The sequence below is a fragment of the Aspergillus aculeatus genome, assembly GCF_001890905.1.
Source record: "Aspergillus aculeatus ATCC 16872 unplaced genomic scaffold ASPACscaffold_17, whole genome shotgun sequence".
Lineage (NCBI taxonomy): Eukaryota > Fungi > Ascomycota > Eurotiomycetes > Eurotiales > Aspergillaceae > Aspergillus > Aspergillus aculeatus.
In genome coordinates, this window is record NW_017962992.1 from 188,770 (window position 1) to 211,901 (window position 23,132).

General features: G+C 51.5%; 7 protein-coding genes across 7 annotated transcripts; 3 read left to right on the plus strand and 4 right to left on the minus strand.

Annotated features, from left to right (window-relative positions):
• Positions 1-159: 159 nt before the first annotated feature.
• Positions 160-3,668, plus strand: ASPACDRAFT_54567 (putative nuclear pore complex subunit Nup85; the record flags this gene model as incomplete). The annotated part of the gene is made up of 3 exons (XM_020202895.1): positions 160-2,571; positions 2,623-3,124; positions 3,190-3,668. The coding sequence occupies 3 exons, from the start codon at positions 160-162 to the stop codon at positions 3,666-3,668; spliced, it is 3,393 nt and encodes a 1,130-aa protein (XP_020052497.1).
• A 595-nt stretch (positions 3,669-4,263) lies between these two features.
• ASPACDRAFT_81414 (uncharacterized protein) lies at positions 4,264-5,177 on the minus strand. The gene has a single exon (XM_020205871.1). The coding sequence runs from the start codon at positions 5,034-5,036 to the stop codon at positions 4,707-4,709; it is 330 nt and encodes a 109-aa protein (XP_020052498.1). The 5' UTR covers positions 5,037-5,177; the 3' UTR covers positions 4,264-4,706.
• A 1,719-nt stretch (positions 5,178-6,896) lies between these two features.
• On the plus strand, positions 6,897-9,116 carry ASPACDRAFT_125626 (nicotinate phosphoribosyltransferase). The gene is made up of 5 exons (XM_020196833.1): positions 6,897-7,155; positions 7,223-7,306; positions 7,370-7,992; positions 8,080-8,515; positions 8,636-9,116. Exons 1-5 carry the CDS (start codon positions 7,044-7,046, stop codon positions 8,854-8,856), a joined length of 1,476 nt encoding a protein of 491 aa, XP_020052499.1. The 5' UTR covers positions 6,897-7,043; the 3' UTR covers positions 8,857-9,116.
• An 80-nt stretch (positions 9,117-9,196) lies between these two features.
• ASPACDRAFT_35003 (transcription factor domain-containing protein) lies at positions 9,197-11,534 on the minus strand (the record flags this gene model as incomplete). Its single annotated transcript, XM_020200087.1, has 2 exons — positions 9,197-11,065; positions 11,136-11,534. 2 exons carry the CDS (start codon positions 11,532-11,534, stop codon positions 9,197-9,199), a joined length of 2,268 nt encoding a protein of 755 aa, XP_020052500.1.
• Positions 11,535-12,076: 542 nt separating this feature from the next.
• ASPACDRAFT_63637 (uncharacterized protein) lies at positions 12,077-13,822 on the minus strand (the record flags this gene model as incomplete). The annotated part of the gene is made up of 1 exon (XM_020203917.1): positions 12,077-13,822. The coding sequence occupies one exon, from the start codon at positions 13,820-13,822 to the stop codon at positions 12,077-12,079; it is 1,746 nt and encodes a 581-aa protein (XP_020052501.1).
• Positions 13,823-14,891: 1,069 nt separating this feature from the next.
• Positions 14,892-15,129, minus strand: ASPACDRAFT_46927 (putative TOM core complex subunit Tom6; the record flags this gene model as incomplete). Its single annotated transcript, XM_020201867.1, has 2 exons — positions 14,892-14,945; positions 15,010-15,129. 2 exons carry the CDS (start codon positions 15,127-15,129, stop codon positions 14,892-14,894), a joined length of 174 nt encoding a protein of 57 aa, XP_020052502.1.
• Positions 15,130-15,306: 177 nt separating this feature from the next.
• ASPACDRAFT_1891095 (DNA-directed RNA polymerase II core subunit RPB2) lies at positions 15,307-22,519 on the plus strand. The gene is made up of 12 exons (XM_020198603.1): positions 15,307-15,537; positions 15,590-15,644; positions 15,699-15,943; positions 15,996-16,102; positions 16,162-16,396; positions 16,444-16,537; positions 16,588-17,102; positions 17,153-17,437; positions 17,499-17,616; positions 17,685-17,761; positions 18,352-21,983; positions 22,061-22,519. The coding sequence occupies exons 1-12, from the start codon at positions 15,511-15,513 to the stop codon at positions 22,221-22,223; spliced, it is 5,553 nt and encodes a 1,850-aa protein (XP_020052503.1). The 5' UTR covers positions 15,307-15,510; the 3' UTR covers positions 22,224-22,519.
• The last annotated feature ends 613 nt before the right edge of the window (positions 22,520-23,132 follow it).

The following is a 23,132-nucleotide window of genomic DNA, read 5'->3' on the forward strand; positions in this document are numbered from 1 at the left end:
TTGCCCATCGTTCATCGTCTTCGCCGGCCTATAACCCCCGCATCGGGGCCATTCAATTATAACCTCTTTCCTAACAACTATTTTTCCTGTGAATTCCGCTATCCACCCGCCCAGTAACCGTTCCCTACAGACCCTGTCCTCGCACCCCATCAGCACACAATGTCTTGGAATTTCCACCTCCAGTCTAGCCCGCCGTCTACGCCTGGTAAATCCCGCGATCCTTTCGACGGTTTATCCAGCACCCCGGCTGGGGCTCCACCATCCGCATCCAACTCCTTTGCGGCGCATGACGGGCCTTCCGATTTTGGGAGCTCTCGCATGAGCTCCGGCTCCCTCTTCACGAAGTCGGGCCACATGAACCTCAATGACAATGATAGCATCTTCGGCTCATCTATTATGTCAAATGATTACCTGCCACCCCTACCCAAGAAAATGACAACAACCGCAACGAAATCCTCTGCAGCGTCGCAGTCCCTGTTCAGCATCACAAATGGCTCTCGCTTTGACGAATCCACACGCTTTGGGCAGTCCAATGGCTTTGCGGATTCCCAGATGGTTGCAGAGGGAGATGATATCCTGACTGAGACAGAGGATGAGGTAGTGGACAAGACGGGAAGCAGCCTGGGTGTGGGCAAGGCGAGCAAGAACGCTGGGGGCCGCTTCAGCTTTTTGGATTCTCAGCTCGGTGACTCCATCGCTCCGCAGCCTGTCTCGCTTGGTCATCGCAAGTCTATATATTCAAACCCAGGCAGCGCCAAGCGTCCGAAGCTCGATGAGCGCTGGGCGGGTCAAGCACCTCTGCGCAAGGGAAAGTTGTCACCGAAGAAAGACTCCGCAATGCCATCTATAGTTCGCAACTTAGCTCGCTCGCGGCTGACTACAGTGGATGAGTCGAGTGACTTCGTTATGAGCACGGAGGACGAGCTTTGCCGCATGTACGACGAAGTCAGAAAAGCCGACTATAATGGCGCGGACTTCCGCACGGCCCTCTCGGATGTTTGCAGTCGACTCGCAGATGTGTGGAAGACAGCTACAGGACAGAGTGGTCCCTACCAAGAGTCAGACGGCATTGGACCGGGCGACCAAGCCTCAAATATCGCCAAGGCAAGTTTTCTGGCTTCACTCCTTCTACAGCTGCATCACCCCCCTCGGCCATTTGATCGACCCGGCCAAGTAAACCCCTTCGCAACGCGCAATTTACTACTGGGTGGTCCTCGCACAACATCACCGACACCTATTCCCCGACTTCTCATTGACTGGCTCGATGCCAACCACATCCCTCCTGCGTCGGAGTTGCAAGTCTTGAAGGCGTTTGAACCCAATCCTACTGCATCATCAAGCTTCTGGGACTTGCTCAATGCTGCTGTTCTCCGAGGTAGCCTTTCGACAGCCGTTGAACTTTTGCGATCTGCCGATTTCAACTACGCAAGATCAGCGTTAGAAGATGGCCTACCACAGGCGGGATACCGCGGAACACAGCTGCAGAATATTCAGCGATGCGTCAACAAGGCTCTTCAAATCCTTGAGTCATGTCCTGGTGTCTCACGCGATGATTGGGATGTCAAGGGTACCGAATGGGCTTTGTTCAGAAGACGGGTTTTGGCGGCAGTAACAGACCTGGAAGATTTCGCTGAAGGCGAGGACAAGGCGTCGCCAGAACCCCCTGTTCAAGAAAACCGCTTCCATGCTGTCAACTTTGGGCTGAAGGCGACTGCTCCCGCGCAAACGATTTCCTTCACCCAGTCCGCACGCATGGCTGAAAGCAAAGTACCCTGGGCGGTTTATCAAAATCTTCGGTCCATGTATCGTATTCTGCTCGGTGATGAAGATGCCATCATGGAGAACTCACAAGACTGGCTCGAAGCCACCATTTGCATGACCGTGTGGTGGGGTGGTGACGATGATGACGAGGTCCCTAGTGACCTTCCGCCCACCAGCCTCAACCCTTTATTTTCTCGCCCAGCAAGGAATACGTCTCCTACCAGTGCGCAAGATGCCTATTTGCGTCGACTTGATCTCGCTTTCGGTCAAGCCACAAGTGCGGAAGGCGATGATGCTAGTTTCCGTGTCAATTCACTCAGTAGTCTCGAAGTTGGGCTGGCTTCTGTCTTCGAGGGCAACGTGGAAGGCGTGATTGAGCTGCTTCAGACATGGTCACTGTGTGTGTCGTGTGCCGTAGTCGAGGTCGCGTCAATTGGGGGCTGGCTGAATCCTAGAGCCACCAAATCGAAATCTATGCCTGGCTTGAGCGAAGACGATCTGATGGTTTTGTCGTATGGTCAAGGCCAAGGCACTGAAACGACCGGCCCTCGTGTGAACAAGAACGATGTAATCAGTGCCTATGCATCTGGCCTTTTTGAACGACAGTCAATTGAATGCCAAGATGGTACTCGCAACGGTTGGGAGGTCGCTCTCGAGGTTCTGAGTCGCTTAGACGACAGGGGAAAGCTGCAAAAGAGTGTTTCGGAACTGCTGGAAAGATTGCCGCTCAACACGGCGGAGGAAGTTGATAAGGTGGTTATGCTTTGTTCCGAGCTTGATCTTGACAATGAAGGGCGGAAGGTTTCAGAGGTTAGATCTCCTATCTTATCCGATTCATCAACCAGCTGCTAATTTGACCAGCGTTTCGGTGATGCTACCGTTGCTGATTCAGAGGACTACGGTCTCGCTCTTCTGTGCTATGCGCGCGCACATAACCGCCGTAAGGTCAAGTCCGTGGTTGACCTGCTCATTTCATACAGTCTTGTGCAGTCTCGCGCTTATCCTTCGTCGAATGACCTTGATGAGCAGCTCGAGTCTTTGATTCGAGACCCTGGTCGTTGTCTGGCTGCCATTGCAGGATCCGACGAAGATGCAGCCAGTATCCTGCAATACTACTTCTCTGGATACGCAACGTTACGCCGATATTACGAAATCCGCGACGAGGCAGTGAACCTGAAAGAAGGTCAACAACCTCGTTACAAGCCTCTTGCTAGACGGCGTGCGGCAGCCCAGGCTCTTGTGGCAGTCGTGAGCAGCGCTGCAGACAGCATCTATGGTGGCCTGTATGACCCAGACCGTGACTCCGCCGTCCAAGTTGATGGCCTCTTGACGCTATTGGGCGAAGTCCTCCCGTTTGTTGACCGTGAGTTCTTTCCATTTTTAAAATCGTGATGCTATAGACTTTGTGTAGACTCTGACCGGCTTCAGAACCAACCCCCATCCTCTCAGTCTCTCAACAATTCACCATTCTCTCCGCAATCGAGGACCTCCAGACTGTCACTCCTCGCGTTTACGCCCAGTGCGAAGAATGTTTCCGCTCCACCTTGATTGAATATCAATCCTCTAAGAACGCAAATGCATCCTCATCAACCGACTCGTACATCCTGCCTCCATCGCCGCGTGCCATGCTGAAAAAGTCCGTCTCCGCTCTCAATGCCTCTAGCACCTTCTCCTTCATTGGTAGCGAGATGGTCGGATCAGCACGCACGCTCTCAGGATCCGGCTCAACCGGTAGCTCGGGTGTGCTTGTGCCCCGGTTGAACGCAGAGAAAGGCGCCGCAACCCACGACCGAGGCTGGGATTGGCGTGCTGGCCTACCGGATGATGTCACGGGTGAAGATATCATGCGGATTCTGCGGCTGGGATTGGCCCGAGGCGTGAGTTTCGGTGGACTCGGGTCGATTTAGTTAGTGGATTGAACAGTCAGAACCCCAGGGGAGGGAGAGGGGATTGATGAGATAGGCAGCTGGGAAGGAAATGTATTTGTATATGTTACTTGTGTCTGATCTGGCTCTATCTTATTTAACGATGGGGGTAGTTCCTTTGCCGCCTCCCTGGTTTGTCTTCGTTGGGGATAAGGAGAAAGGCCATGAAGGGCAGTATTAAAGAGAACCGGAACAATTCCTTACTCTTGGTCTTTGTAACATTTATGCATCATGGGGCCCGGTGTCAGGAGTTCCCACCAGAATTTGTTCACATCCAATCCATAATCAAGCAACAGTTCATAAATGTGGTGTCACGCATACGCACCCCACGGTCTCCGGATTTCTTACGGCAGATGAGTGCAGATCAATGACACATCCGTTCCCAATGCTCAATTGGAACCTGCCAGGACATCATCAATACTTGATGAGAAAGGAAATAGGAACTTGAATCACCCCAGGGCAAATGCACCACCAGCCCACAAAACCAACTTTCAGCCCTTCACTCCAAAACAATCCCCACGACCCTCGCTTTCGCCTTCAACGTCCAGACTCCTTTCTCCGGCCGCTGGAGGATCTTCTCCCGAACGAATTCCATATCCTAGGGATTAGTATCGCAGAGCTCGAGGTCGAACCGCCGCACGAACGATGCAATAGTCATGTACAATTTCGCATAGGCTGAACTGTTCGTTACTCGGCAAACGGAGTTTCGGGATCTGTGTTAGCCCTGTGTGCGAAGAAGAACTGCTTGGCTTGGTTTCTAGGCTGACTCCCAAGTAGGATGGGACAAGCTTTCCAGCGAAGGGAGGGCATTATATGTTGAGCAGGGCGCCTCGTGACTGCTGTGCGATCTGCTCCTGCATTGAATAGACTTGGGCGAGTTTAGGACGGATGAGACGCATCCAACGGCCAGGCAGAGCCTTGATCAGTTGAGGACTGGTGGGGAAAAATCGAAACAAATGGCATAAGTTGGTGCCTTCCAACATCAGCTGCCAGATGAAGTCACGTTTGGTAAGATCTGGATCAGATAGGTAGCCCTTGTCTTTGACTGTACAAGTAATGGGTGATGGTGTCCCCTGTCAGATTGATGAAGGCCGTGTGTAGTGCAATCACCGTTCCGTCTGCATAGAATCTCTCCAGATGCCATGGTAGCCGGGTGATCTTCTCTTGGATGACCGTGGAGAGTTCCATTACCGCTTTCTTCGAGAAGAAGGGATTCAACAAACTTCGCCTCGCGCGGTGAAGATCATGATCGATCGTGGGTATTACCGAGAATGGGGATGCAAAGGAGGAGACAAAGACCGGGTCCTTGTTTCGCTTGCGACTGTTACCGGCGTAGATCTCATCGTACATGGCGGGCTCGACGATCTGGACTTCTCGAGGGGTTATCCGCACAATGGGACCTAGGTCTCTTCAACAAGGGAGCTTATTCAAGCACGGACTTCAAACCCGGTATACCGTATCTCTTGTGCATCTCTTCGATCTTCTAGAAAAACTTTCCACCTCTAACAACATCATGATAGAATTCATGGAGGCCAGTAATCGCTGCTATTGGAGGTCCCGGGATCTTGCTGAGCGGGTGAAAATAGAGGCGATAAAGGCTTCTCAGGATGTAGTAAACGATGACTAGGAGGGATAACACGACGAGGGACATATTAGGTGCCTATATCTTATGTCTGTTGATCAATTGCCGCCGGCTCGCCACATCCGTAGACAAGAGATGCTTGTCTAGTCATAGGTAGCAGTAATTGTGGCGTCCTCGCATGGACTCTTACGATCTTTGTGTCATCAAGTGCCAGATTCAGGGTTCACATGGACAGGCTGAAGTGTAGCAACCAGGATCATAGAAACTTGTGTAGAGTCGCAATTGGCCAAGCACAGCTAAACTCAGCGAGTAGATTGGAGAAGATCCTGTCGGCCAATGGGCCTAGACTTTGTCTTTGCATACGTAGGATGGTCTAACTTGAACCCAGTGACACTGTCGAACATAGCAGTCACATATCATCTCCCAGGGTCACTCAAGGGGAAGCGTTATGTATAGACATGACTCTGCGCTGTGGGTTGAGGTCTCTATGATGAATAATCTTTGAAGTTGCAGTCTCAGCTGCTGCTAACCTCGAGATATTTATTTCGTATACTATTGCCGGGCCTTTGAGTTGTGATCTCTCAGGACACAAGTCGTTGAGCTTCGATACATCACTTCTAGCAGATTAATCTCTCACGAGACCCCTCACAGGCCCAGATCACGATGGGAGATTGAGAAGTGCGTTCTTTCCACTTGCATTTTAATTTCCAAAATAGTTTCGTGCCAGAACTCGAGGTAAATCGGCAACGAGCCCTTCAGGGTCAAAGAATCTGGATTGAATCATTCCGTCTTGAGGCCTGTCCAGTGCTCGTGCTTTTCTTCTATATGCCAATGGCAGTGTAGTCGGGAATGAACGAGTAATGTCCTGCAGACCCGGGGTATGCTTGCCAATGCAAGATGCGTCTGCGGTAAGCAAGACTCAGCTACAAACAAGGATAATCCTTGCATTTTGATCATTCCCCGAAGCATGTGAAAGTGTTACTTTTTTTTCAGACAGTCAATCGGAAGAAGGTATAGCCGTGCTAGTCTCATGGCCTACCGATGGGCTCACTTTCAGGCGACTGCGAGTGCTACTGAGTCCTATGTTGTGCATCCGCCCCGAATCGAGACAGATGACAGCGGCGCTAGCGATCTTCGCACGGTGGGGCCGAGCAGTGTTATCGATTTGTGAGGATTTGTTGATCTAGGCAGTTATCTCTACCGATGACCGGGCAGTCATCGGAGTGAAAACAAAGGATTCGAAGCGAGATCACTTCACTAGTTGCAGGTAGCACCTCGGTGATAATATCTTCTTCTGGATTCACAACAGTTTAGGACAGGCTCGTAATGCATTGGAAGGCAAGGTAAATATGTGGTAGTCTGCATCCCGGCGATAGACGCAAAAGGCAGTCTAGGCCGAGATGACGCCTTCGGTAGATGCGGGCCACGCAATGCAGCCAGGAATTCCCACGCGATTGAGACCTCTGTTCAAGGCTTGAGTCGAGTGCCAACAGAAAAAAAATTAACAACATTCATCCAATTGTGGACCGTGGTTAAATGGGACGTAAAGAAGATTGGATGACGTCGCCCGCGGATGACAGAAGCCCCTCAGTGTGCAAACAAACCAAACACTATCTTTTCGTTGATCTCCCCGCGCAGCAAAGCAACTCCCTTGGGGGTTTTCCAACCTCGTGCACTCTTGAGTAGCTTAAAATTCTCTCAGGAGAGTATCGCTACCTCCAATTCGTCTCCCATATTTCTGCATTGTACCAGGTTTCGACCGTGCAATCCCAATTATGACTCAAGAAGCATCCCCTCCGCTCCCGGAGGGCATTTGCTCGCTGCTTGATACAGACTTGTACAAGTTGACGATGCAATGCGCCATCCTCAAATACTTCCCTGATACTTGTAAGCAGCCTCGTATCAGAGCTTGCTGGGCGCACAAATTTTGTTGACCGGTCAACCCAACGCGCAGATGTCACCTATGGCTTCACGAACCGCACTGCCGATATGAAGCTGACGCGGGGTGCTTACAAATGGCTTCTTGCGCAGCTGGACAGTAAGTTGGCACAAGGGAATCGATAATTCTCGACCTGACTAACCGCAGATTATCTCTGTTCAGAGCTCGGGAACATTCAAGTTACAAGCGACGAGATCGAATTCCTGAAGAAGAAATGTCCCTACTTCAACGATGCCTACCTGCACTTCCTGACCACATTCAAACTCAAGCCCTCGGAGCAGGTCGAGATCCACTTCACCCCAGGGGAGGGCGACACTGGCAGTGACGAAGACAAGGGCGATGTCGACTATGTTATCAAGGGTCTCTGGGTGGACACCATCCTCTACGAGATCCCGTTGCTGGCCCTGACCAGCCAAGCGTACTTCATGTTCACCGATAAGGACTGGGACTACAGCTGCCAGGAGGAGAAGGCGTTCCGGAAGGGCTGCACCTTGTTAGAGCATGGGTGCATCTTCTCCGAGTTCGGATCCCGAAGACGGCGTGACTATCACACGCAAGACCTGGTCATGAAGGGACTATCTCGCGCCGCGGAAGAGGGCAAAAAACATGGCTGGAAGGGTGCGTTCACGGGCACGAGCAATGTCCATTTCGCCATGAAGTACGATGTGACCCCTGTGGGCACTGTCGCTCACGAATGGTACATGACCATCGCTGCCATCACGGACGACTATGAGAACGCCAACGAGATGGCTCTCCGGTATTGGCTTGGTTGCTTCGGCGAAGGAGTACGTGCCCCCGCATCCAACCCCACCCCCCTTCCCCCTGGCATAAGTGGCCTTATCAGCGCGTTCTATGTTCTAACTAAAAACCAGGTTCTGGGCATCGCCTTGACCGACACTTTCGGCACCCCGGCTTTCCTCGATGCGTTCCGCAAACCTATCCCCGCCTACACCAGCGCCGGCGTGGGCGCCGTCAGCACAACTGCCTCCGGGCCCGGCACGACGGTCCAATCCACCATCCAAAGCGAGGCACGCACAACGCCTCCCATCTCTGCTCCCTTGCAAGACTCCCAGGGCGAGCATCCCACCAAGACCTACGCCCAGGTCTACACCGGTGTGCGCCAGGACTCCGGAGATCCCACCTACTTTGTAAAGATGGTCCGGGAATTCTTCGACCGGGAGGGAATTAAGGAACCCAAGACGGTCGTATTCTCGGACTCCCTGGACATCGAGCACTGCGTCGAATACAAGGTCATTGCCGAGGAAGCCGGCTTCCAGCCCGTTTTCGGCGTGGGCACTTTTTTCACAAGTACGTTTTCCATCCCATCCAGCCTACCATCTCGCCTTCCTCACTGCAACCTACTTTCAAATAATGAGAAAACCCTACATAAACTAACCTGACCCTACTCCCCGGGGAAACCACCAACAGACGATTTCACCAACAAATCCGACGGCGAGAAATCCAAGCCTTTGAATATCGTCATCAAGATCTCCACCGCCAACGGCCGGCCCGCCGTCAAACTCAGTGATAACATGGGCAAGAATACGGGCGACAAGGCAACCGTGCAGAGCGTCAAGAAGAAGCTCGGGTATATCGAGCATGAATGGGAGCAGGGTGATGAGAAGAATCGGTGGATGCAGAAGGAATAATCGTTCTAACCGATACTTTCAAAGACTTTTACCTGCGCAGCCCTCCTGCCTACTCCCTAACCATTGCTGAAATTCACCCTAGCGAAGCGCGTCTCCCAAGCTACCTATCTTACTCACTACTTTACGATCGCGGGTCTTGTTCCAGATTTAGTGCCCGGGTTTTGTTTTATGACTGTACGAAGTAGAGAACTAGAAAGACGAAGACATACATACATGGGGATAAATCTGTTATATGTGCAATTTACTGTGCCTATCCTCCAAAGTTAATGTTCCACCTGTACAGTAGGTGTCGGGCTAATCTGTCGCTTTTTGCTGTTGCTGGTCGCCATGCATCCCGGGATCAAAACATCCCATCCTCTTCTTCAGTCAACCCTAAATCCCGGTCCAGATCACCCGTAATATTCCCAGGGGTGAACCCAGTGGCCGTCATTTCGTGCTGCTGCACGTTGCCACTACTGCTTTCGGGGTCAAAGATCCGGAAGAGGTCGTTGCGATCGTGGTCATCGGACGTCAGCTCACGGCTCTGACTTTGGTCCGGGTCAACCCAGCGGAGAAGCTCGTTCGCCCAGTCGATGTCCATGCCGGCGGCGGCGGTGTGGTCGGCTGCTGTCGCTGCTGTAGCGGTCGAATCACGGCCTTCCTGGGAGTGAAAGTCAGCATCATAATTGTCGAGGTCGAGGTCAAGGTCGAAGAAAAAGTCCGTAGTGTCTAGGGTCGAATTGTCGTGCGACTGGCCTTGATGGTCGGGTTGGGAGTTTTGTTGGCGGGGTGAGACAGAATGATGATCGTGGAAAACATGACTAAAGGGGTCATCGAAATCGTGTGGCGGGGTGGGTTGAGCTTTGTGTAAGGATGGAGGGTTGGCGTTGAGAGAGGCTGCGGTGGCAGGTGATGCTGTGAGATTGCTGTCGCGGCGGGCTCGGAAGGGGCCGGCGGTCCTAAGGTCGGATTGTTTCAGGTTCAAGGTGGTGGAGTCGGTTGGTTCCTGATCGTCTCGAGGAGGGGTCCATTGAGTGGGATTTTTCCCATCCGCTGAAAGCATAGTTCGGGAGGTGGAGGCAGTACTTGGTTTCCGCGCCTGAGGTTGCTGCATGGTGTTCGGAGATGAAGGAGAGTCAAGTTGCATGATTTGTAAGAGAGCGTTATTGCAGTCAGATTGGACCTTGACCGCAGCTTCGATGTTAGCTACTTCCATGTCTGCTGCGGGATAGATATCTTTGAGCCCTTGCAAGACTTGGATGCAGCGCTGGAAGTGGTGAATGCTGGATTCTCGCGTTGAGGGGTTGCCGGACAACGAGTTCGTCAGATGGGCTACAGCAGCGGGGATAATTACTGTTACCCCGGACTGTGGCAGAAAGCGTGTGAGGTTCAACTGGTTCAGACCCTGAATGATATGAGTAATACCAATGACAGCCTCCTGCATCTTCGTCTGCGCTGTGGTGATTAGATCAAGACGCGACTTGGGTTGATCCTTCTTGGGCAAAAATGCCCAGGGTCGGTACAGTGCGCTAGTAGTCGCATGATATAGCATTCGTACCATTGCGCCGTGGAGAAGCAAGACATCTTCTCCATCCCGAATATTAGTTCGTGACGTAGGGATGAATTGTGCATCCTTTGGGAGGGCACCCAACCATGATTCGAGTCGCTGGCTGCATCGTGCCAATTCTGATTCTGATGCTTGTCTGGGGACCAGACTGATCGTTGTTCGATTTGTCACCCCGAATTGGCACTGAGATGGTGAATACTGCGCGAATAAGACTCTCCCTATGCTTTGGCACAGCTTGGCCTTTTCTATGAACATGGTAGCTAGGCGCTTTTGGTGGGATAGGTCTTCGAGCTGACGACAGCGAAACATCTCAATGACTGCAGGATGAAAAGGCTCGAAGTCGAAATCCTCAAGTCGCAACATGGGTACATTGCTTGTCCCCTCGTTGACCTGAGTAGGACGCCTCAAACCCATGGCGATGAGACGATCGCGTGAGTATAGACTCCACCATATCCGAGCCCTCAGCCTCTTCATCTTCGGGTCCATATTAGATGCGGATGCATCCCTGTTCAACCCGATGGAATGGGCTTGTGTATTGCAGACACCAATCCAATCCCAGATGTCTCTGTGAGGGTTGTTCTGATGATCAGACCAATAAGTCATGAGAAGAAGTGTCTGCAAGATGACAATCCGATCGTCTTCGCAGTCCAAGGAGTAAAGCAGCTAGTGCTCCTAGTCAGCCACAGAACAAGAAAAAGCATATCTGACAGTGTAGCTCGAGGCTCGCACATACCCTCAGCCGTGTAAAGAATACACTTCGCGCACTTTTCCGGGTCGCATAACCAGCATCCTGCAGATGTTTGATATCCACGAACGCAGTGGCCACAAACATCACCGCCTGGAATAGCAGCAAGCTGACATTCCCGTTGGGGTCATTCTCGGCCACACACCGCAAGAACTCCTGTAGGTTCAGCACCGGCATGAAGCTGTGCACCCATTTGATATAGCAGCGCAGGAGCTCATTTCGCAGACCACTCTCGGGAATTGTCAGAGCTCCACGGAATCGCAAGAATTCCAAGTCCTCCGGGGGGGTGCGTGCTGGAAGCGGCTTCAAGAATCGCGGCTCTTCATCCAGCAGCGCAATCAGTGGATCGAAGTCCGGGTCTATCAGATCTCGGACCGTAGAAACCATATTTTCCAATGGCAGGGAGGGTCGGTGAGCCCGTTCGCCCAAAGTCCGCCAGCTCCGAGATGGTCTGGCGTCTTGTAGCCAGGGCGCATGTGGATTGTATCCCAGGCTGTTGCTTCTTTTAGGCGCCGGCGGATTATCATCGTCGGTCTCCGCACTTGGTGGCTTGCGCTTCGCTGCTAACATATTCTATGGCTATAATGACAATGAGGACAAGGTCACCGAGGCAGCTGAGTTGATTGTATGTATTGCATGTATAATAGGATCAAGCTTCACTGACGCTTGTCTTCTTAAGCGAGGATTGTTTTTGGTCGATGGTGGATAATGATGGGTTAGTTCCAGTCTTCCAGAAGTCGGGTGGAGTTTGGCTTAGATAATCTCTACTTTGATTGCCCCGCGCAGAAGAGAAAAAAGTTGGGGTCAGCTGTGGGGTGACACTAGGCTATTCTGGGTAGTTTGGACTGTAGATCATCAAGTCTCATCATGTACAGTGGGATGTAGGTGTATATAGTACAGTGCAGCATCATGATTCTATACAAAGAGCCCTAGTAGCCAATTCTCCGCCGTGGCCGCAAATTGTATATCTTTGTCTCAGTGGGAGGCTCCTCGCTCTGCAGCCTTTTCTCCATCTCTATCTCTTTGTTCAGCATCTTCTCCCGCTCCTTATTCATATCCAATTGTTGCTCTTTCATCTGCTTCTTAACGCGCTCATCGCGCTGAGCCTTAGTTTTCTGGAGCAATATCTCTACTTGCCTGATGGCCGCTTTAGGATCATCTTTGTGCTCTAGGAGATGTCCCTGGAGCTCAGCAACCGTAAGCTGCGCCGAGGGGATTTGTGCGGCAAAGTCACAGGCCAGCCTGTCGACGTCTCCAGATGTGATAATGGGCACCCGCTCTTCATTTTGGATCCGTACTACATGCCTCAGAGTATGTAGAGGCGAATAAAACGTCTTGAAATAAGACTCAATCTCGTCACGTGTCGCGTACTTGAACTCGATGCGCATGTCCACCCGTCCGGGACGGATCAGTGCCGCATCCAACTTATCGGCGTGGTTGCTCGTCATCATGAGAATGCGACCTTCACTTGCATCCACACCGTCGATGGCATTGAGAAGAACAGATAGCGAAATGCCGTTTTGAGTAGGGCCGTGTCCAGGCATCATCATATGCAGGTTCCTGTTGTCATGCCCAGGTGCCCGTGACTGTGTGATATCCGTACAGTCCACATCCTCCATCAGAACGATACACCTCGAGGGCAAATCAGAGAAGAGCTGTCTGAAGCGGGTTTCGTCCAGAGAAGAGGAACTGGGGTCTATCACATAGATTGGTAGCTTCAGGTGTCCGGCAAGGGTATAACATAGACTCGTCTTGCCAGTTCCGGGCGGGCCATAAAGCAAATAGCCCCTGCGATATGGAAGCCCTCGCACCTCGTAGACAGCCTTGTTCATGAGGAATCTCTCGATATCAGCCAAGACACCAGCCTTGGCCTCCTGGTCAAGCACCACGCTATCCAGTGGCCTTGGAGCACGCCCGTCACACGGCTGCCACTCCCCCCCTCGGGCACTCCAAATCTCGATCTTATCCTGGTCTTTGTCAAGCCACGCCTGCTGCGCCTCGGCAAGCAGCTGCTTGAGCATGCCTATCCCCCAATTACAGAACGGCAGTCCCCAGCAGGAGATGACGATTCGATCGCTGACCAACGTGTTTTCGCTGGTTTTGGTGCGCTGGAACTTGATCCAGCGCCAGAAACACCAAGAGAACCAAGGGCTGGCGTACAAGAAGTAGTGCTCCTGCGTGGAGGGGATGAAGTGCAAGGGCTGGGTGCTGCGTTTCTTGATAACCTTGCTCCACCATTCGTCGAAGTTGTCTCCTGGCTGATATTCAGGCTCGTCGTCGTCTTCGTTGGGGTCAAGGCTGGTTCTTATATTGACATATCGACCGCCGACCGACAGCGCGTTGCTGGCAAGGAGATGCTTGGCTTTAGCCATAGATCTATGATGTATCACCCAGTACATGAGGTATCTGTATATGCTGTCCTGGCCTTCTACCTCGATCCTGCAAGTGAACGAGTCACGAAGATGTGCCAAGGCAGAGTTTAGTGGGGTCACAAACAAGTGCAGAACGTGTTGCAACGCCATACGGATACAGATGATGATGAGGAAAATGAAACAATAAGGGGACAGGTCAATATTGAAGTGGGTAAATAGAAAACGAGACAGAAATGTGAATCCGGGCAGAGCGGACTCGAGCATGGCATCTGGGGCCAGTGGCTCTGTTAAATTTGCGGACATGACGAGAGAGTAATGCTAGTGGCGCTTGATTTGGGTCAGTCAATCGTCGTAGATAGTGAATATGATGCTTGCTCATTGCCATGATCTATGATCTGGAGGGTACAAGAGGTTTTTATCACTACCCATGGTAATGCTTCCATGTCGAAGTTGAATGAATGTATCCTTAAAAGTCCTGAGCAGACAAAGAGCCTTCATAGAAATCAATGCCCACCCTTTCAATGTTTTTCATCCCAGACTGACAAGGGGACTTGGTGACAATAACAAGAAAGAGAATGATTGTTTTTGAAAGGCATTCTCAACTTATTGTGCTTTGTATCTACTTATAGATGGGCATTCAGCGAGACCGCCAGGCCGCACGACACTAGCCCCCGATAGATTCTCAAAAATATATCGGTTGTATGCAGGGACATTTGAATCCTTCATGCCCCAGGCACCATTACCTGCTTTGAACCACACCCAAATCTAAAATCTATGATCTGAGATATATCTGTCTCTAAACGAGTAGACAACCTGCCACTACTTAGTTTCCGGCCTCTTATGGTTGCATATCACTAGAGGCTGTCGAAACATCTCGAGGCCCGTCTCACAACACGAGGTAGATACCGAATGCAAAGAGTTTCAAAGAGGCATGATAGTGATTTGGTCAAACCCCAGAGCATCCACTATTGTCTGAGGACTACGCACGCAGGGTTTCCGAGACGAGCGAGAGGTGACTAGGATCACAAGTCTATTCAAAAAGAAGGAAGAGTGAGACTCCCAGGGATCATCTGGCAAGTCTTGTCCCATCCACCAAAGCTGCGGAGCCATTTAATGCACGAGAAAAATATAATACACGTATTCATTAACTTCGGATGTCGAGAGCAATAGCATAGAAAGATTCCGCACGTATCCAGCGATCAATAGTCGACCCGGTTCCCGGCCTGTCGGACGGCCTTCATTTCACGGAGTTGGACGGAGGCATAGGGTATCCATTTTACATACTGCTCATCAGTCATTAGCGACCTGTGGGATCCTGGCCGGGCTGACGGCCTGAGCGGTTGAGTTGACAGGGATTCGGTGTATGTCGAACTTACGGAGGGAGGAGGAGCTCGCCGAGGCTGCTGTGGAGGAAAGCGACGCCAGCCTAATAAAAAACAATTAGTTTCCCGGTTCCTCTTGTAACTGAGCCTTTGAGATTTGGCACTTACGCCGAAGACAAGAAGGCTTCGAACGATGGTAGCATTTTCGGCGGCAGTAAGTTCCTCGTAGGCGGTGCTAAGGAAGCCCTTCTGGGGGCGACCGGAAACGACGCGCTGTCTGGGAGCCATGATGTGAATGGGTTGTGGGAGGTGGATGAGTTAACGTTGGAGCTTGACGGGGAGGGGGTCGTTGTAATACGTTGTAGAGATGAATGGAGTAAATGGAGTTGCGGTTGAGGGCAATGCGGAATGATGCCGGAGTCCGAGAAATCTTTCCATGCTTGGCAGCTGCGCCTTTAGCTTATCGCGGCACCCGTATCGGTTTGGGAGCTGCGGCGCGATCAGTCAATCAAGCAGCAGCAGTCAACGGTCGCAACTTGCTTGAATTGGACAACAGGAGGGATTCATTTACTGGAATCTGCACTGATCAATCTGCATACCGCGTATCTACTTGATTCGAGTTGGTGGTGACGAGAGCCTCCGTGAAGTCCACTCGCGCAAGCCGCAGCCATGACGAGCATCGATGAGCTCTTCAAGGTACAGAATCCATGATGACACTATGGTCCCAAACGCTTGCTAACGTCTAAAGAAACCTTCATCTGCAGCGAGTTCAAAGCGCAAATTTGATGCCTCGAAAGACCCAAGTTCGTTACGAATACCCCTCCTTTCCGGCAGACGGTGCTGACGTTCAATGCAAGATGAGCTCTATAAAGCGGCTAAGCTGGACGCGGGCGGAGATGTCAAATCAAAAGGGAAGGCGGCAATAGTAGAAGAGGAAGGAGGCGACGCAGAGGACGACTATGCCGGCCCAGAATTACCCCCGGATTTCGAGGCCGAAGATGTCCCCGACGACGAAGAAGGTCGCTTTTTCGGCGGTGGTATGGAGCGCCAGACCGCTCAGGCTATGCAATACATTGACCAGCATGAAGAGGAGGAGGCATCGGTAAGGGCATAGCTCATGAATCTGCATGGGGATGAGTGCTGATATGGCTTAGCTGGAGAAATTTGACCTTGCCTGGGTGCGACGATTCGCCCTGAATTTCGAGAAGAAGATATCCAAGAATGCCGAGCTCCGCGGAAAATTCGAGAATGATCCTCAAAAGTGGGTTTTGATCTGGGTTGATCATGATACGGAAAAGCAAATCTTGCTAAGCTTCCTAGGTTTATGGCTTCGGAGGCGGACCTCGATACTGAGATCAAGGGCCTATCGATTCTCTCCGAGCACCCCGAACTGTTCGATGAATTCGCAAAGCTGGGCTGCGTTGGCTCACTCGTATCCTTACTCTCCCATGAAAACGCCGATATCGCGATCGATGCCATCCAGATCATTGGTGAATTGACTGACGAAGATGTGGAAGCTGAGCAGGAGCAATGGGACACACTTGTCAACGCTATGGTATATTCACTTGCATACCAAAGCTAGAAAATTGCTGATAGTGGTAGTTGGATGCCGACCTTGTCGAACTACTAGCGCAAAACCTGTCTAGGCTAGACGAAGAATCCGAGGTTGACAGAGCAGGGGTATACTACGTGCTAAGTGAGTCCGCCGTCCTTCGGTAGCTCGACAAGTTACTAAGACCGCCCAAGATGTTCTTGAAAACCTCGCCTCGCAAGCGTCAATCGCAGAGAAGATAGGGAAGGACCCCAATGTTCTGCCTTGGCTCATATCTCGTATTCAGAAAAAGGAAAGGCCTGTGAGCCAGAATCAACAATACTCGGCTGAAATTCTGGCCATCCTACTACAGTCTACGGCCAAGAATCGCGAGAGATTCGTGAGCTTGGACGGCGTTGAAGTTCTTCTTCAATTACTCAGCCAATATCGCAAGCGTGATCCAGAGAAAGATTCTGACGAGGAGGAATATGTCGAGAACTTGTTTGACTGTTTGATTTGCGTCGTTGATGAGGAATCTGGCAAGGACAAATTCCTGCAAAGTGAAGGGATTGAACTCGCTCAGATTATGCTGAAAGAAGGGAAGTTCAGTAAACAGAGAGCTTTACGAGTTCTGGATCATGCTCTAGGCGGTGCAGCAGGTGCAAGTGCTTGCGAGAGGTTCATCGAAGCAGCATGTTTGAGTACTGTATTTGGCATGTTCAAGCGCAAGGTATGCTATACTCTTCTCGTGAGTGCTCGGGCTGGGTTGACCTTCAGCAGCAAGAGAACCAGACGGTCGAACATTTACTGGGCATTTTTGCTTCTCTCCTGCGCCTGCTACCGGGGGGGTCCGCGCCGCGTATACGTACGCTTGCCAAGTTCATGGAGAAGGACTATGAAAAGATCGAGAAACTCGTCAAGCTACGACGGGATTATGCTTCGAGAGTGTCTCCCGTCGAGCAAGCGATCGAGAACGAACGGAAAAGCTTTACACCAGAGGAACAGGAGGCCATGGTCAGCGAATGGCTATCCCGCCGGTTTGACGCTGGGCTGTTTTCGCTTCAGGTTCGTCGCTCATACTCGACGACAGTTTCAGCCCCATTCAGACACACTGACGCCTTTGCAGCTCATTGACGTGATTCTGGCTTGGCTCGTCGCCGAAGATGATGGAGCCAAGAGGAAGATTGTTTCCCTTCTCGCAGACCGAGATGAGGATTTGTCTTTGATCAAAGCTACCTTACAAGGTATGGCAATTACACACCTCCTGTATCCCTCACTATGAGAACCAAGACTGACCATACTGTACATCTAGAGCAAGTAGAAGGTCTTTCGGAGGAAGATCCGGGGCAAAAGGACCATAAGGAGATGCTGGAGACACTTCTTCAGTTTGTATGATGGGGGATACAGAAGATCAATCTTGGTATAGCTGCTAGCAAACCATGAGCATTCACCCAATATTCCTAAGCATAGGAAGCATAGGTTGAGTGATCGAGGGTGAGGTGAGGTCATTGTGGATGTATCTTGTATTGTAATGTAACACCAAAGTGAATTGAATTCAATGGATAAATAACCATCACGTGATGGTGGTTCTTTGTTTCGGATTAGTGTTAGTTATGCCTTAGTTAACTACCCGTGACTAGCGGCGCCAGCAGCAGCAGGCGGTCGGGAGGGACTAGTGGCGGCTCTCTCTCTTTGCTCATCAAGTCAAGATCCATCATCGCCCGCCCGGAGACTTGAAGCACTTCCCCAGCTGCTTGCTCCCTTCACCAGCATTACCGGTGGCCTGGGTTTTTCAACCTCATTGTCTTCTTGAGGCTCCCGGCTCTTTGATTGCTTCTGTCCTTGCCTATCTCGAACTCTCACCCCCAGTGTCTACCCTCTGACATTAGCCCTTTGGCGACGTCGAGTGGGATATTTTCCGCCGAGCGCGTCGCGCCCTTTGCGCCTTCTTGAATCCTTGTCCTTTATTGTTCCACTAGGACCGTGACCGATTATCTGTCAGGATGGCCGACTACGAAGATGCCTACGAGGATGAGTACTACGATGATATGGACGAGGGGATTACGTCGGAGGATTGCTGGACCGTCATCTCGTCCTTCTTCGACACCAAGGGTCTGGTTTCACAGCAGCTAGACTCTTTCGATGAGTTCATCTCGTCAACGATGCAGGAGTTGGTGGAGGAACAAGGCCAAGTGACACTGGATCAGACGCTCCCCCCCGCCGAAGATGAAGTCGACCCGGTTGTTGTCCGCCGATACGAGCTCAAGTTCGGAACCGTCATGCTCTCCCGCCCCTCCGTGACGGAAGGTGATGGTGCGACGACCATCATGTTGCCGCAGGAGGCTCGTCTACGTAACCTTACATATGCCAGTCCTCTATACCTGGGTGTTACCAAGAAGATTATGGAAGGTCGGGAACGTCTGATCGCCGACCGGGATGAGGATGAGATGGGTGACCCGAGCGAGGATCGGAAAGCTCATGGCACCTATCTTTCGTGGGAGCAGAAGGAACTACCCGCTGATCAAGCTAAGGAGGAGACGGTGTTCATCGGAAAGGTGCCCATTATGCTCAAGTCCAAGTACTGTATCCTTAAGGACTTGAGCGAACAGGCTCTCTACAACTGGAACGAGTGCCCTTACGACTCGGGCGGTTACTTCATCATTAACGGCAGTGAGAAGGTTCTGATTGCCCAGGAACGCAGTGCTGGCAACACGGTCCAGGTTTTCAAGAAGGCACCACCCAGTCCCACACCTTATGTTGCTGAAATTCGCAGTGCTGTCGAGAAGGGTTCGCGGCTTTTGTCACAATTGTCTCTGAAGCTGTTCGCGAAAGGTGATAGTGCCAAAGGTGGATTTGGTCCCACGATTCGGTCAACACTGCCCTACGTGAAGACCGATATTCCAATTGTGGTTGTTTTCAGAGCTCTCGGAGTGGTCTCCGATGAAGATATCCTGAACCACATTTGTTATGACCGCAACGACACACCTATGCTGGAGATGCTGAAGCCATGTATTGAAGAAGGTTTCGTCATTCAGGATCGCGAGGTCGCACTTGACTTCATCGCCAAGCGTGGGTCTTCCCAGTCCAGCATGAACCACGAACGCCGTGTCCGTTATGCTCGTGAGATCATGCAGAAAGAGTTCCTCCCGCATATCTCCCAGAGCGAAGGTAGTGAGACGCGGAAAGCCTTCTTCCTGGGTTACATGGTGCACAGGCTTCTCCAGTGTGCTCTGGGTCGCCGGGATGTCGACGACCGTGATCATTTCGGTAAGAAGCGCCTGGACTTGGCCGGTCCTCTTCTTGCGAACCTTTTCCGAGTCTTGTTCACCCGCGTCACCCGCGATCTACAGCGGTATGTTCAGCGGTGCGTGGAGACGAACAGAGAGATTTACCTGAATATTGGTATCAAGGCTAGCACCTTGACGGGAGGATTGAAGTATGCTCTTGCTACGGGTAACTGGGGCGAGCAGAAGAAGGCAGCCAGCTCCAAGGCCGGTGTGTCTCAAGTGCTCAGTCGTTACACTTACGCCTCCACCTTGTCCCATCTTCGCCGAACCAATACACCCATCGGGCGAGACGGAAAGATTGCCAAGCCTCGTCAGCTTCACAACACTCATTGGGGCCTGGTGTGTCCGGCTGAAACCCCTGAAGGTCAAGCTTGTGGTTTGGTCAAGAACTTGGCTCTCATGTGCTACATCACTGTCGGTACGCCCAGCGAGCCTATCATTGATTTCATGATTCAGCGTAATATGGAAGTCCTCGAGGAGTTCGAACCTCAAGTGACACCGAACGCTACCAAGGTATTTGTCAATGGTGTCTGGGTTGGTATCCACAGAGACCCCGCTCACCTTGTCAACACGATGCTTTCCCTTCGTCGCCGCAACATGATTTCGCACGAGGTCAGTCTGATTCGAGACATTCGTGAGCGGGAGTTCAAGATTTTCACCGATGCTGGACGTGTCTGCCGACCGCTCTACGTCATTGACAATGACCCGAAGAGTGAAAACTGCGGCTCTCTGGTGCTCAACAAAGAACACATCCGCAAACTGGAACAAGATAAAGACCTGCCTCCAGACTTGGATCCAGAAGACCGCCGCGATCGTTACTTCGGTTGGGATGGCCTGGTGAAGTCTGGTGTAGTGGAGTATGTCGATGCTGAAGAAGAAGAGACCATCATGATTTCCATGACTCCGGAAGATCTCGAAATTTCCAAGCAACTCCAGGCTGGTTATGCTCTTCCGGATGAGGAGCTACACGATCCGAACAAGCGTGTACGCTCCATTCTGAGTCAAAAGGCGCACACTTGGACTCACTGCGAGATCCATCCCAGTATGATCCTTGGTGTTTGTGCCAGTATCATTCCCTTCCCAGATCATAACCAGTCTCCCCGTAACACCTATCAGTCCGCTATGGGTAAACAAGCCATGGGTGTCTTTTTGACGAACTTTGACCAACGTATGGAGACGATGGCCAACATCCTTTACTACCCTCAAAAGCCCCTGGCCACAACGCGGTCCATGGAATTCTTGCGATTCCGTGAGCTCCCGGCTGGCCAAAACGCAATTGTTGCCATCGCTGTCTACTCTGGTTATAACCAGGAAGATTCCGTTGTAATGAACCAGAGCAGTATTGATCGTGGTTTATTCCGCAGTCTCTTCTACCGTACTTACACCGACAGCGAGAAAATGGTGGGATTGCAAGTCATTGAACGCTTCGAGAAGCCGATGAGATCGGACACCCTCGGCATGCGGAAGGGAACCTATGATAAGCTCGACGAGGACGGCATCATCGCCCCGGGTGTTCGTGTCTCCGGCGAGGATATCATCATCGGTAAAACCGCACCTCTGGCTCCAGACGCAGAGGAGTTGGGCCAACGGACCAAGGCGCACACCAAAACGGACGCTTCCACTCCCCTCAGAAGCACGGAGAATGGTATCGTGGACCAGGTGTTGGTATCTACGAGTAACGACGACCTGAAGTTCGTCAAGGTACGCATGAGGACGACCAAGGTTCCCCAAATTGGTGACAAGTTCGCCTCGCGTCACGGACAGAAGGGTACCATTGGTATCACCTATCGTCAAGAGGATATGCCATTCACTCGTGAGGGTGTGGCTCCCGACTTGATCATCAATCCTCACGCCATTCCTTCTCGTATGACAATTGCCCACTTGATTGAGTGTCAGCTTAGTAAGGTTTCTGCGCTACGTGGCTTTGAGGGTGACGCCACACCATTCACCGACGTCACGGTCGACTCAATCTCTCGTCTTCTTCGTGAACACGGTTACCAGTCTCGTGGATTCGAGGTGATGTACAACGGCCACACTGGACGGAAGATGGTGGCCCAGGTCTTCTTGGGGCCGACCTACTACCAGCGTTTGCGCCACATGGTGGACGACAAGATCCATGCCCGTGCACGTGGGCCTACGCAGATCCTGACGAGACAGCCTGTGGAGGGTCGTGCCCGTGATGGTGGTCTTCGATTCGGAGAAATGGAGCGCGATTGTATGATTGCGCACGGAGCCAGTGCCTTCTTGAAGGAGCGGTTGTTCGATGTGTCCGATCCCTTCCGCGTGCATATCTGCGATGACTGTGGCTTAATGACCCCGGTTGCGTAAGTTTGACGATGCTTCCCTGACTAGCTGACTAGTTGACTCTAGTGGACGGACCATGCTAACGGAGATTCTGCAGAAAACTCAAGAAAGGTCTATTCGAGTGCCGACTGTGCAACAACAAGCACCGTATTTCGCAGGTGCATATCCCATATGCAGCCAAGCTCCTGTTCCAAGAGCTGGCCTCGATGAACATTGCCGCTCGCATGTTTACCAACCGGTCTGGAGTGTCCGTGCGGTGAGAGAGAAGAAGGAATACCATCCATGTACATCAGTTGAATTTCTTTTTCTTTTCTTTTTCTTCCCCTCTCTTTTCTCACCCCCGCCTCTCTATATCATGATAATTTCCTTTCTCGTCTTCCGGTTGTTTTTTTTTTTTGTTTTATTTTTTCCCCATTGAATTTGCTTCCCATCCTTCTCCACCATCAAAATCTGCGGTATCAACCGAAGACCCGACTGATTCGGCATTTTCCGGCGTACAAAGGATCTGAAGGTTGCGATTTTCTTTTGTTTTTTTTTTTTTTTTTTTTTTTTTTTTCCTTTTCCTTTACCTTTTCTTTCTTTGGGCGGATGAAGATGAGTGAGCAGCGAAGGGGTTGGGATTATGATATACTTTGCTGTACTTGACTGAATAAATGGTGGCATTGGAGCCGAATCAATAATAGGCCGTGCTGGTGTAGGTGAAGAGGTGAAGAGGTGAAGGATGTGCTCATGCGATGCATGTCTGCATATTTCCCCTCTTCGTCATGCAGTCCTCCCCACCCGGACTGTCCGTGATAATGGATCCGAGTGTAGACCGTGTAGTGATAGGTGAGGCATCCACCAGTGAGGGAGCAGACTTTGACCCTCTATAAGTCTATTCTGGGCTTCCCCTCCTCGGTCTGGTGAACTTTAACCTCCATGCCGTGAATGATGGGTGACGATAGTGGCAGAGGAGGGTGATGGAGGGAGAATGTTATAGGTTGGAGAGGCAGGCAGTAGTTGCTGGCTGGGCGGCAAGCAATGGGTTCTGTATGGCTGAAGGCTCGGAGACGGGCTGGCGAGAGCAGGCCAATCGAACCCTGGATTTACCCGCTGCTGGGGTGTGACAGACGGACCGTCACTATTCCTAGAGTACTAGGTACAAACTAAGTGTAGGTAGGTAATCCACC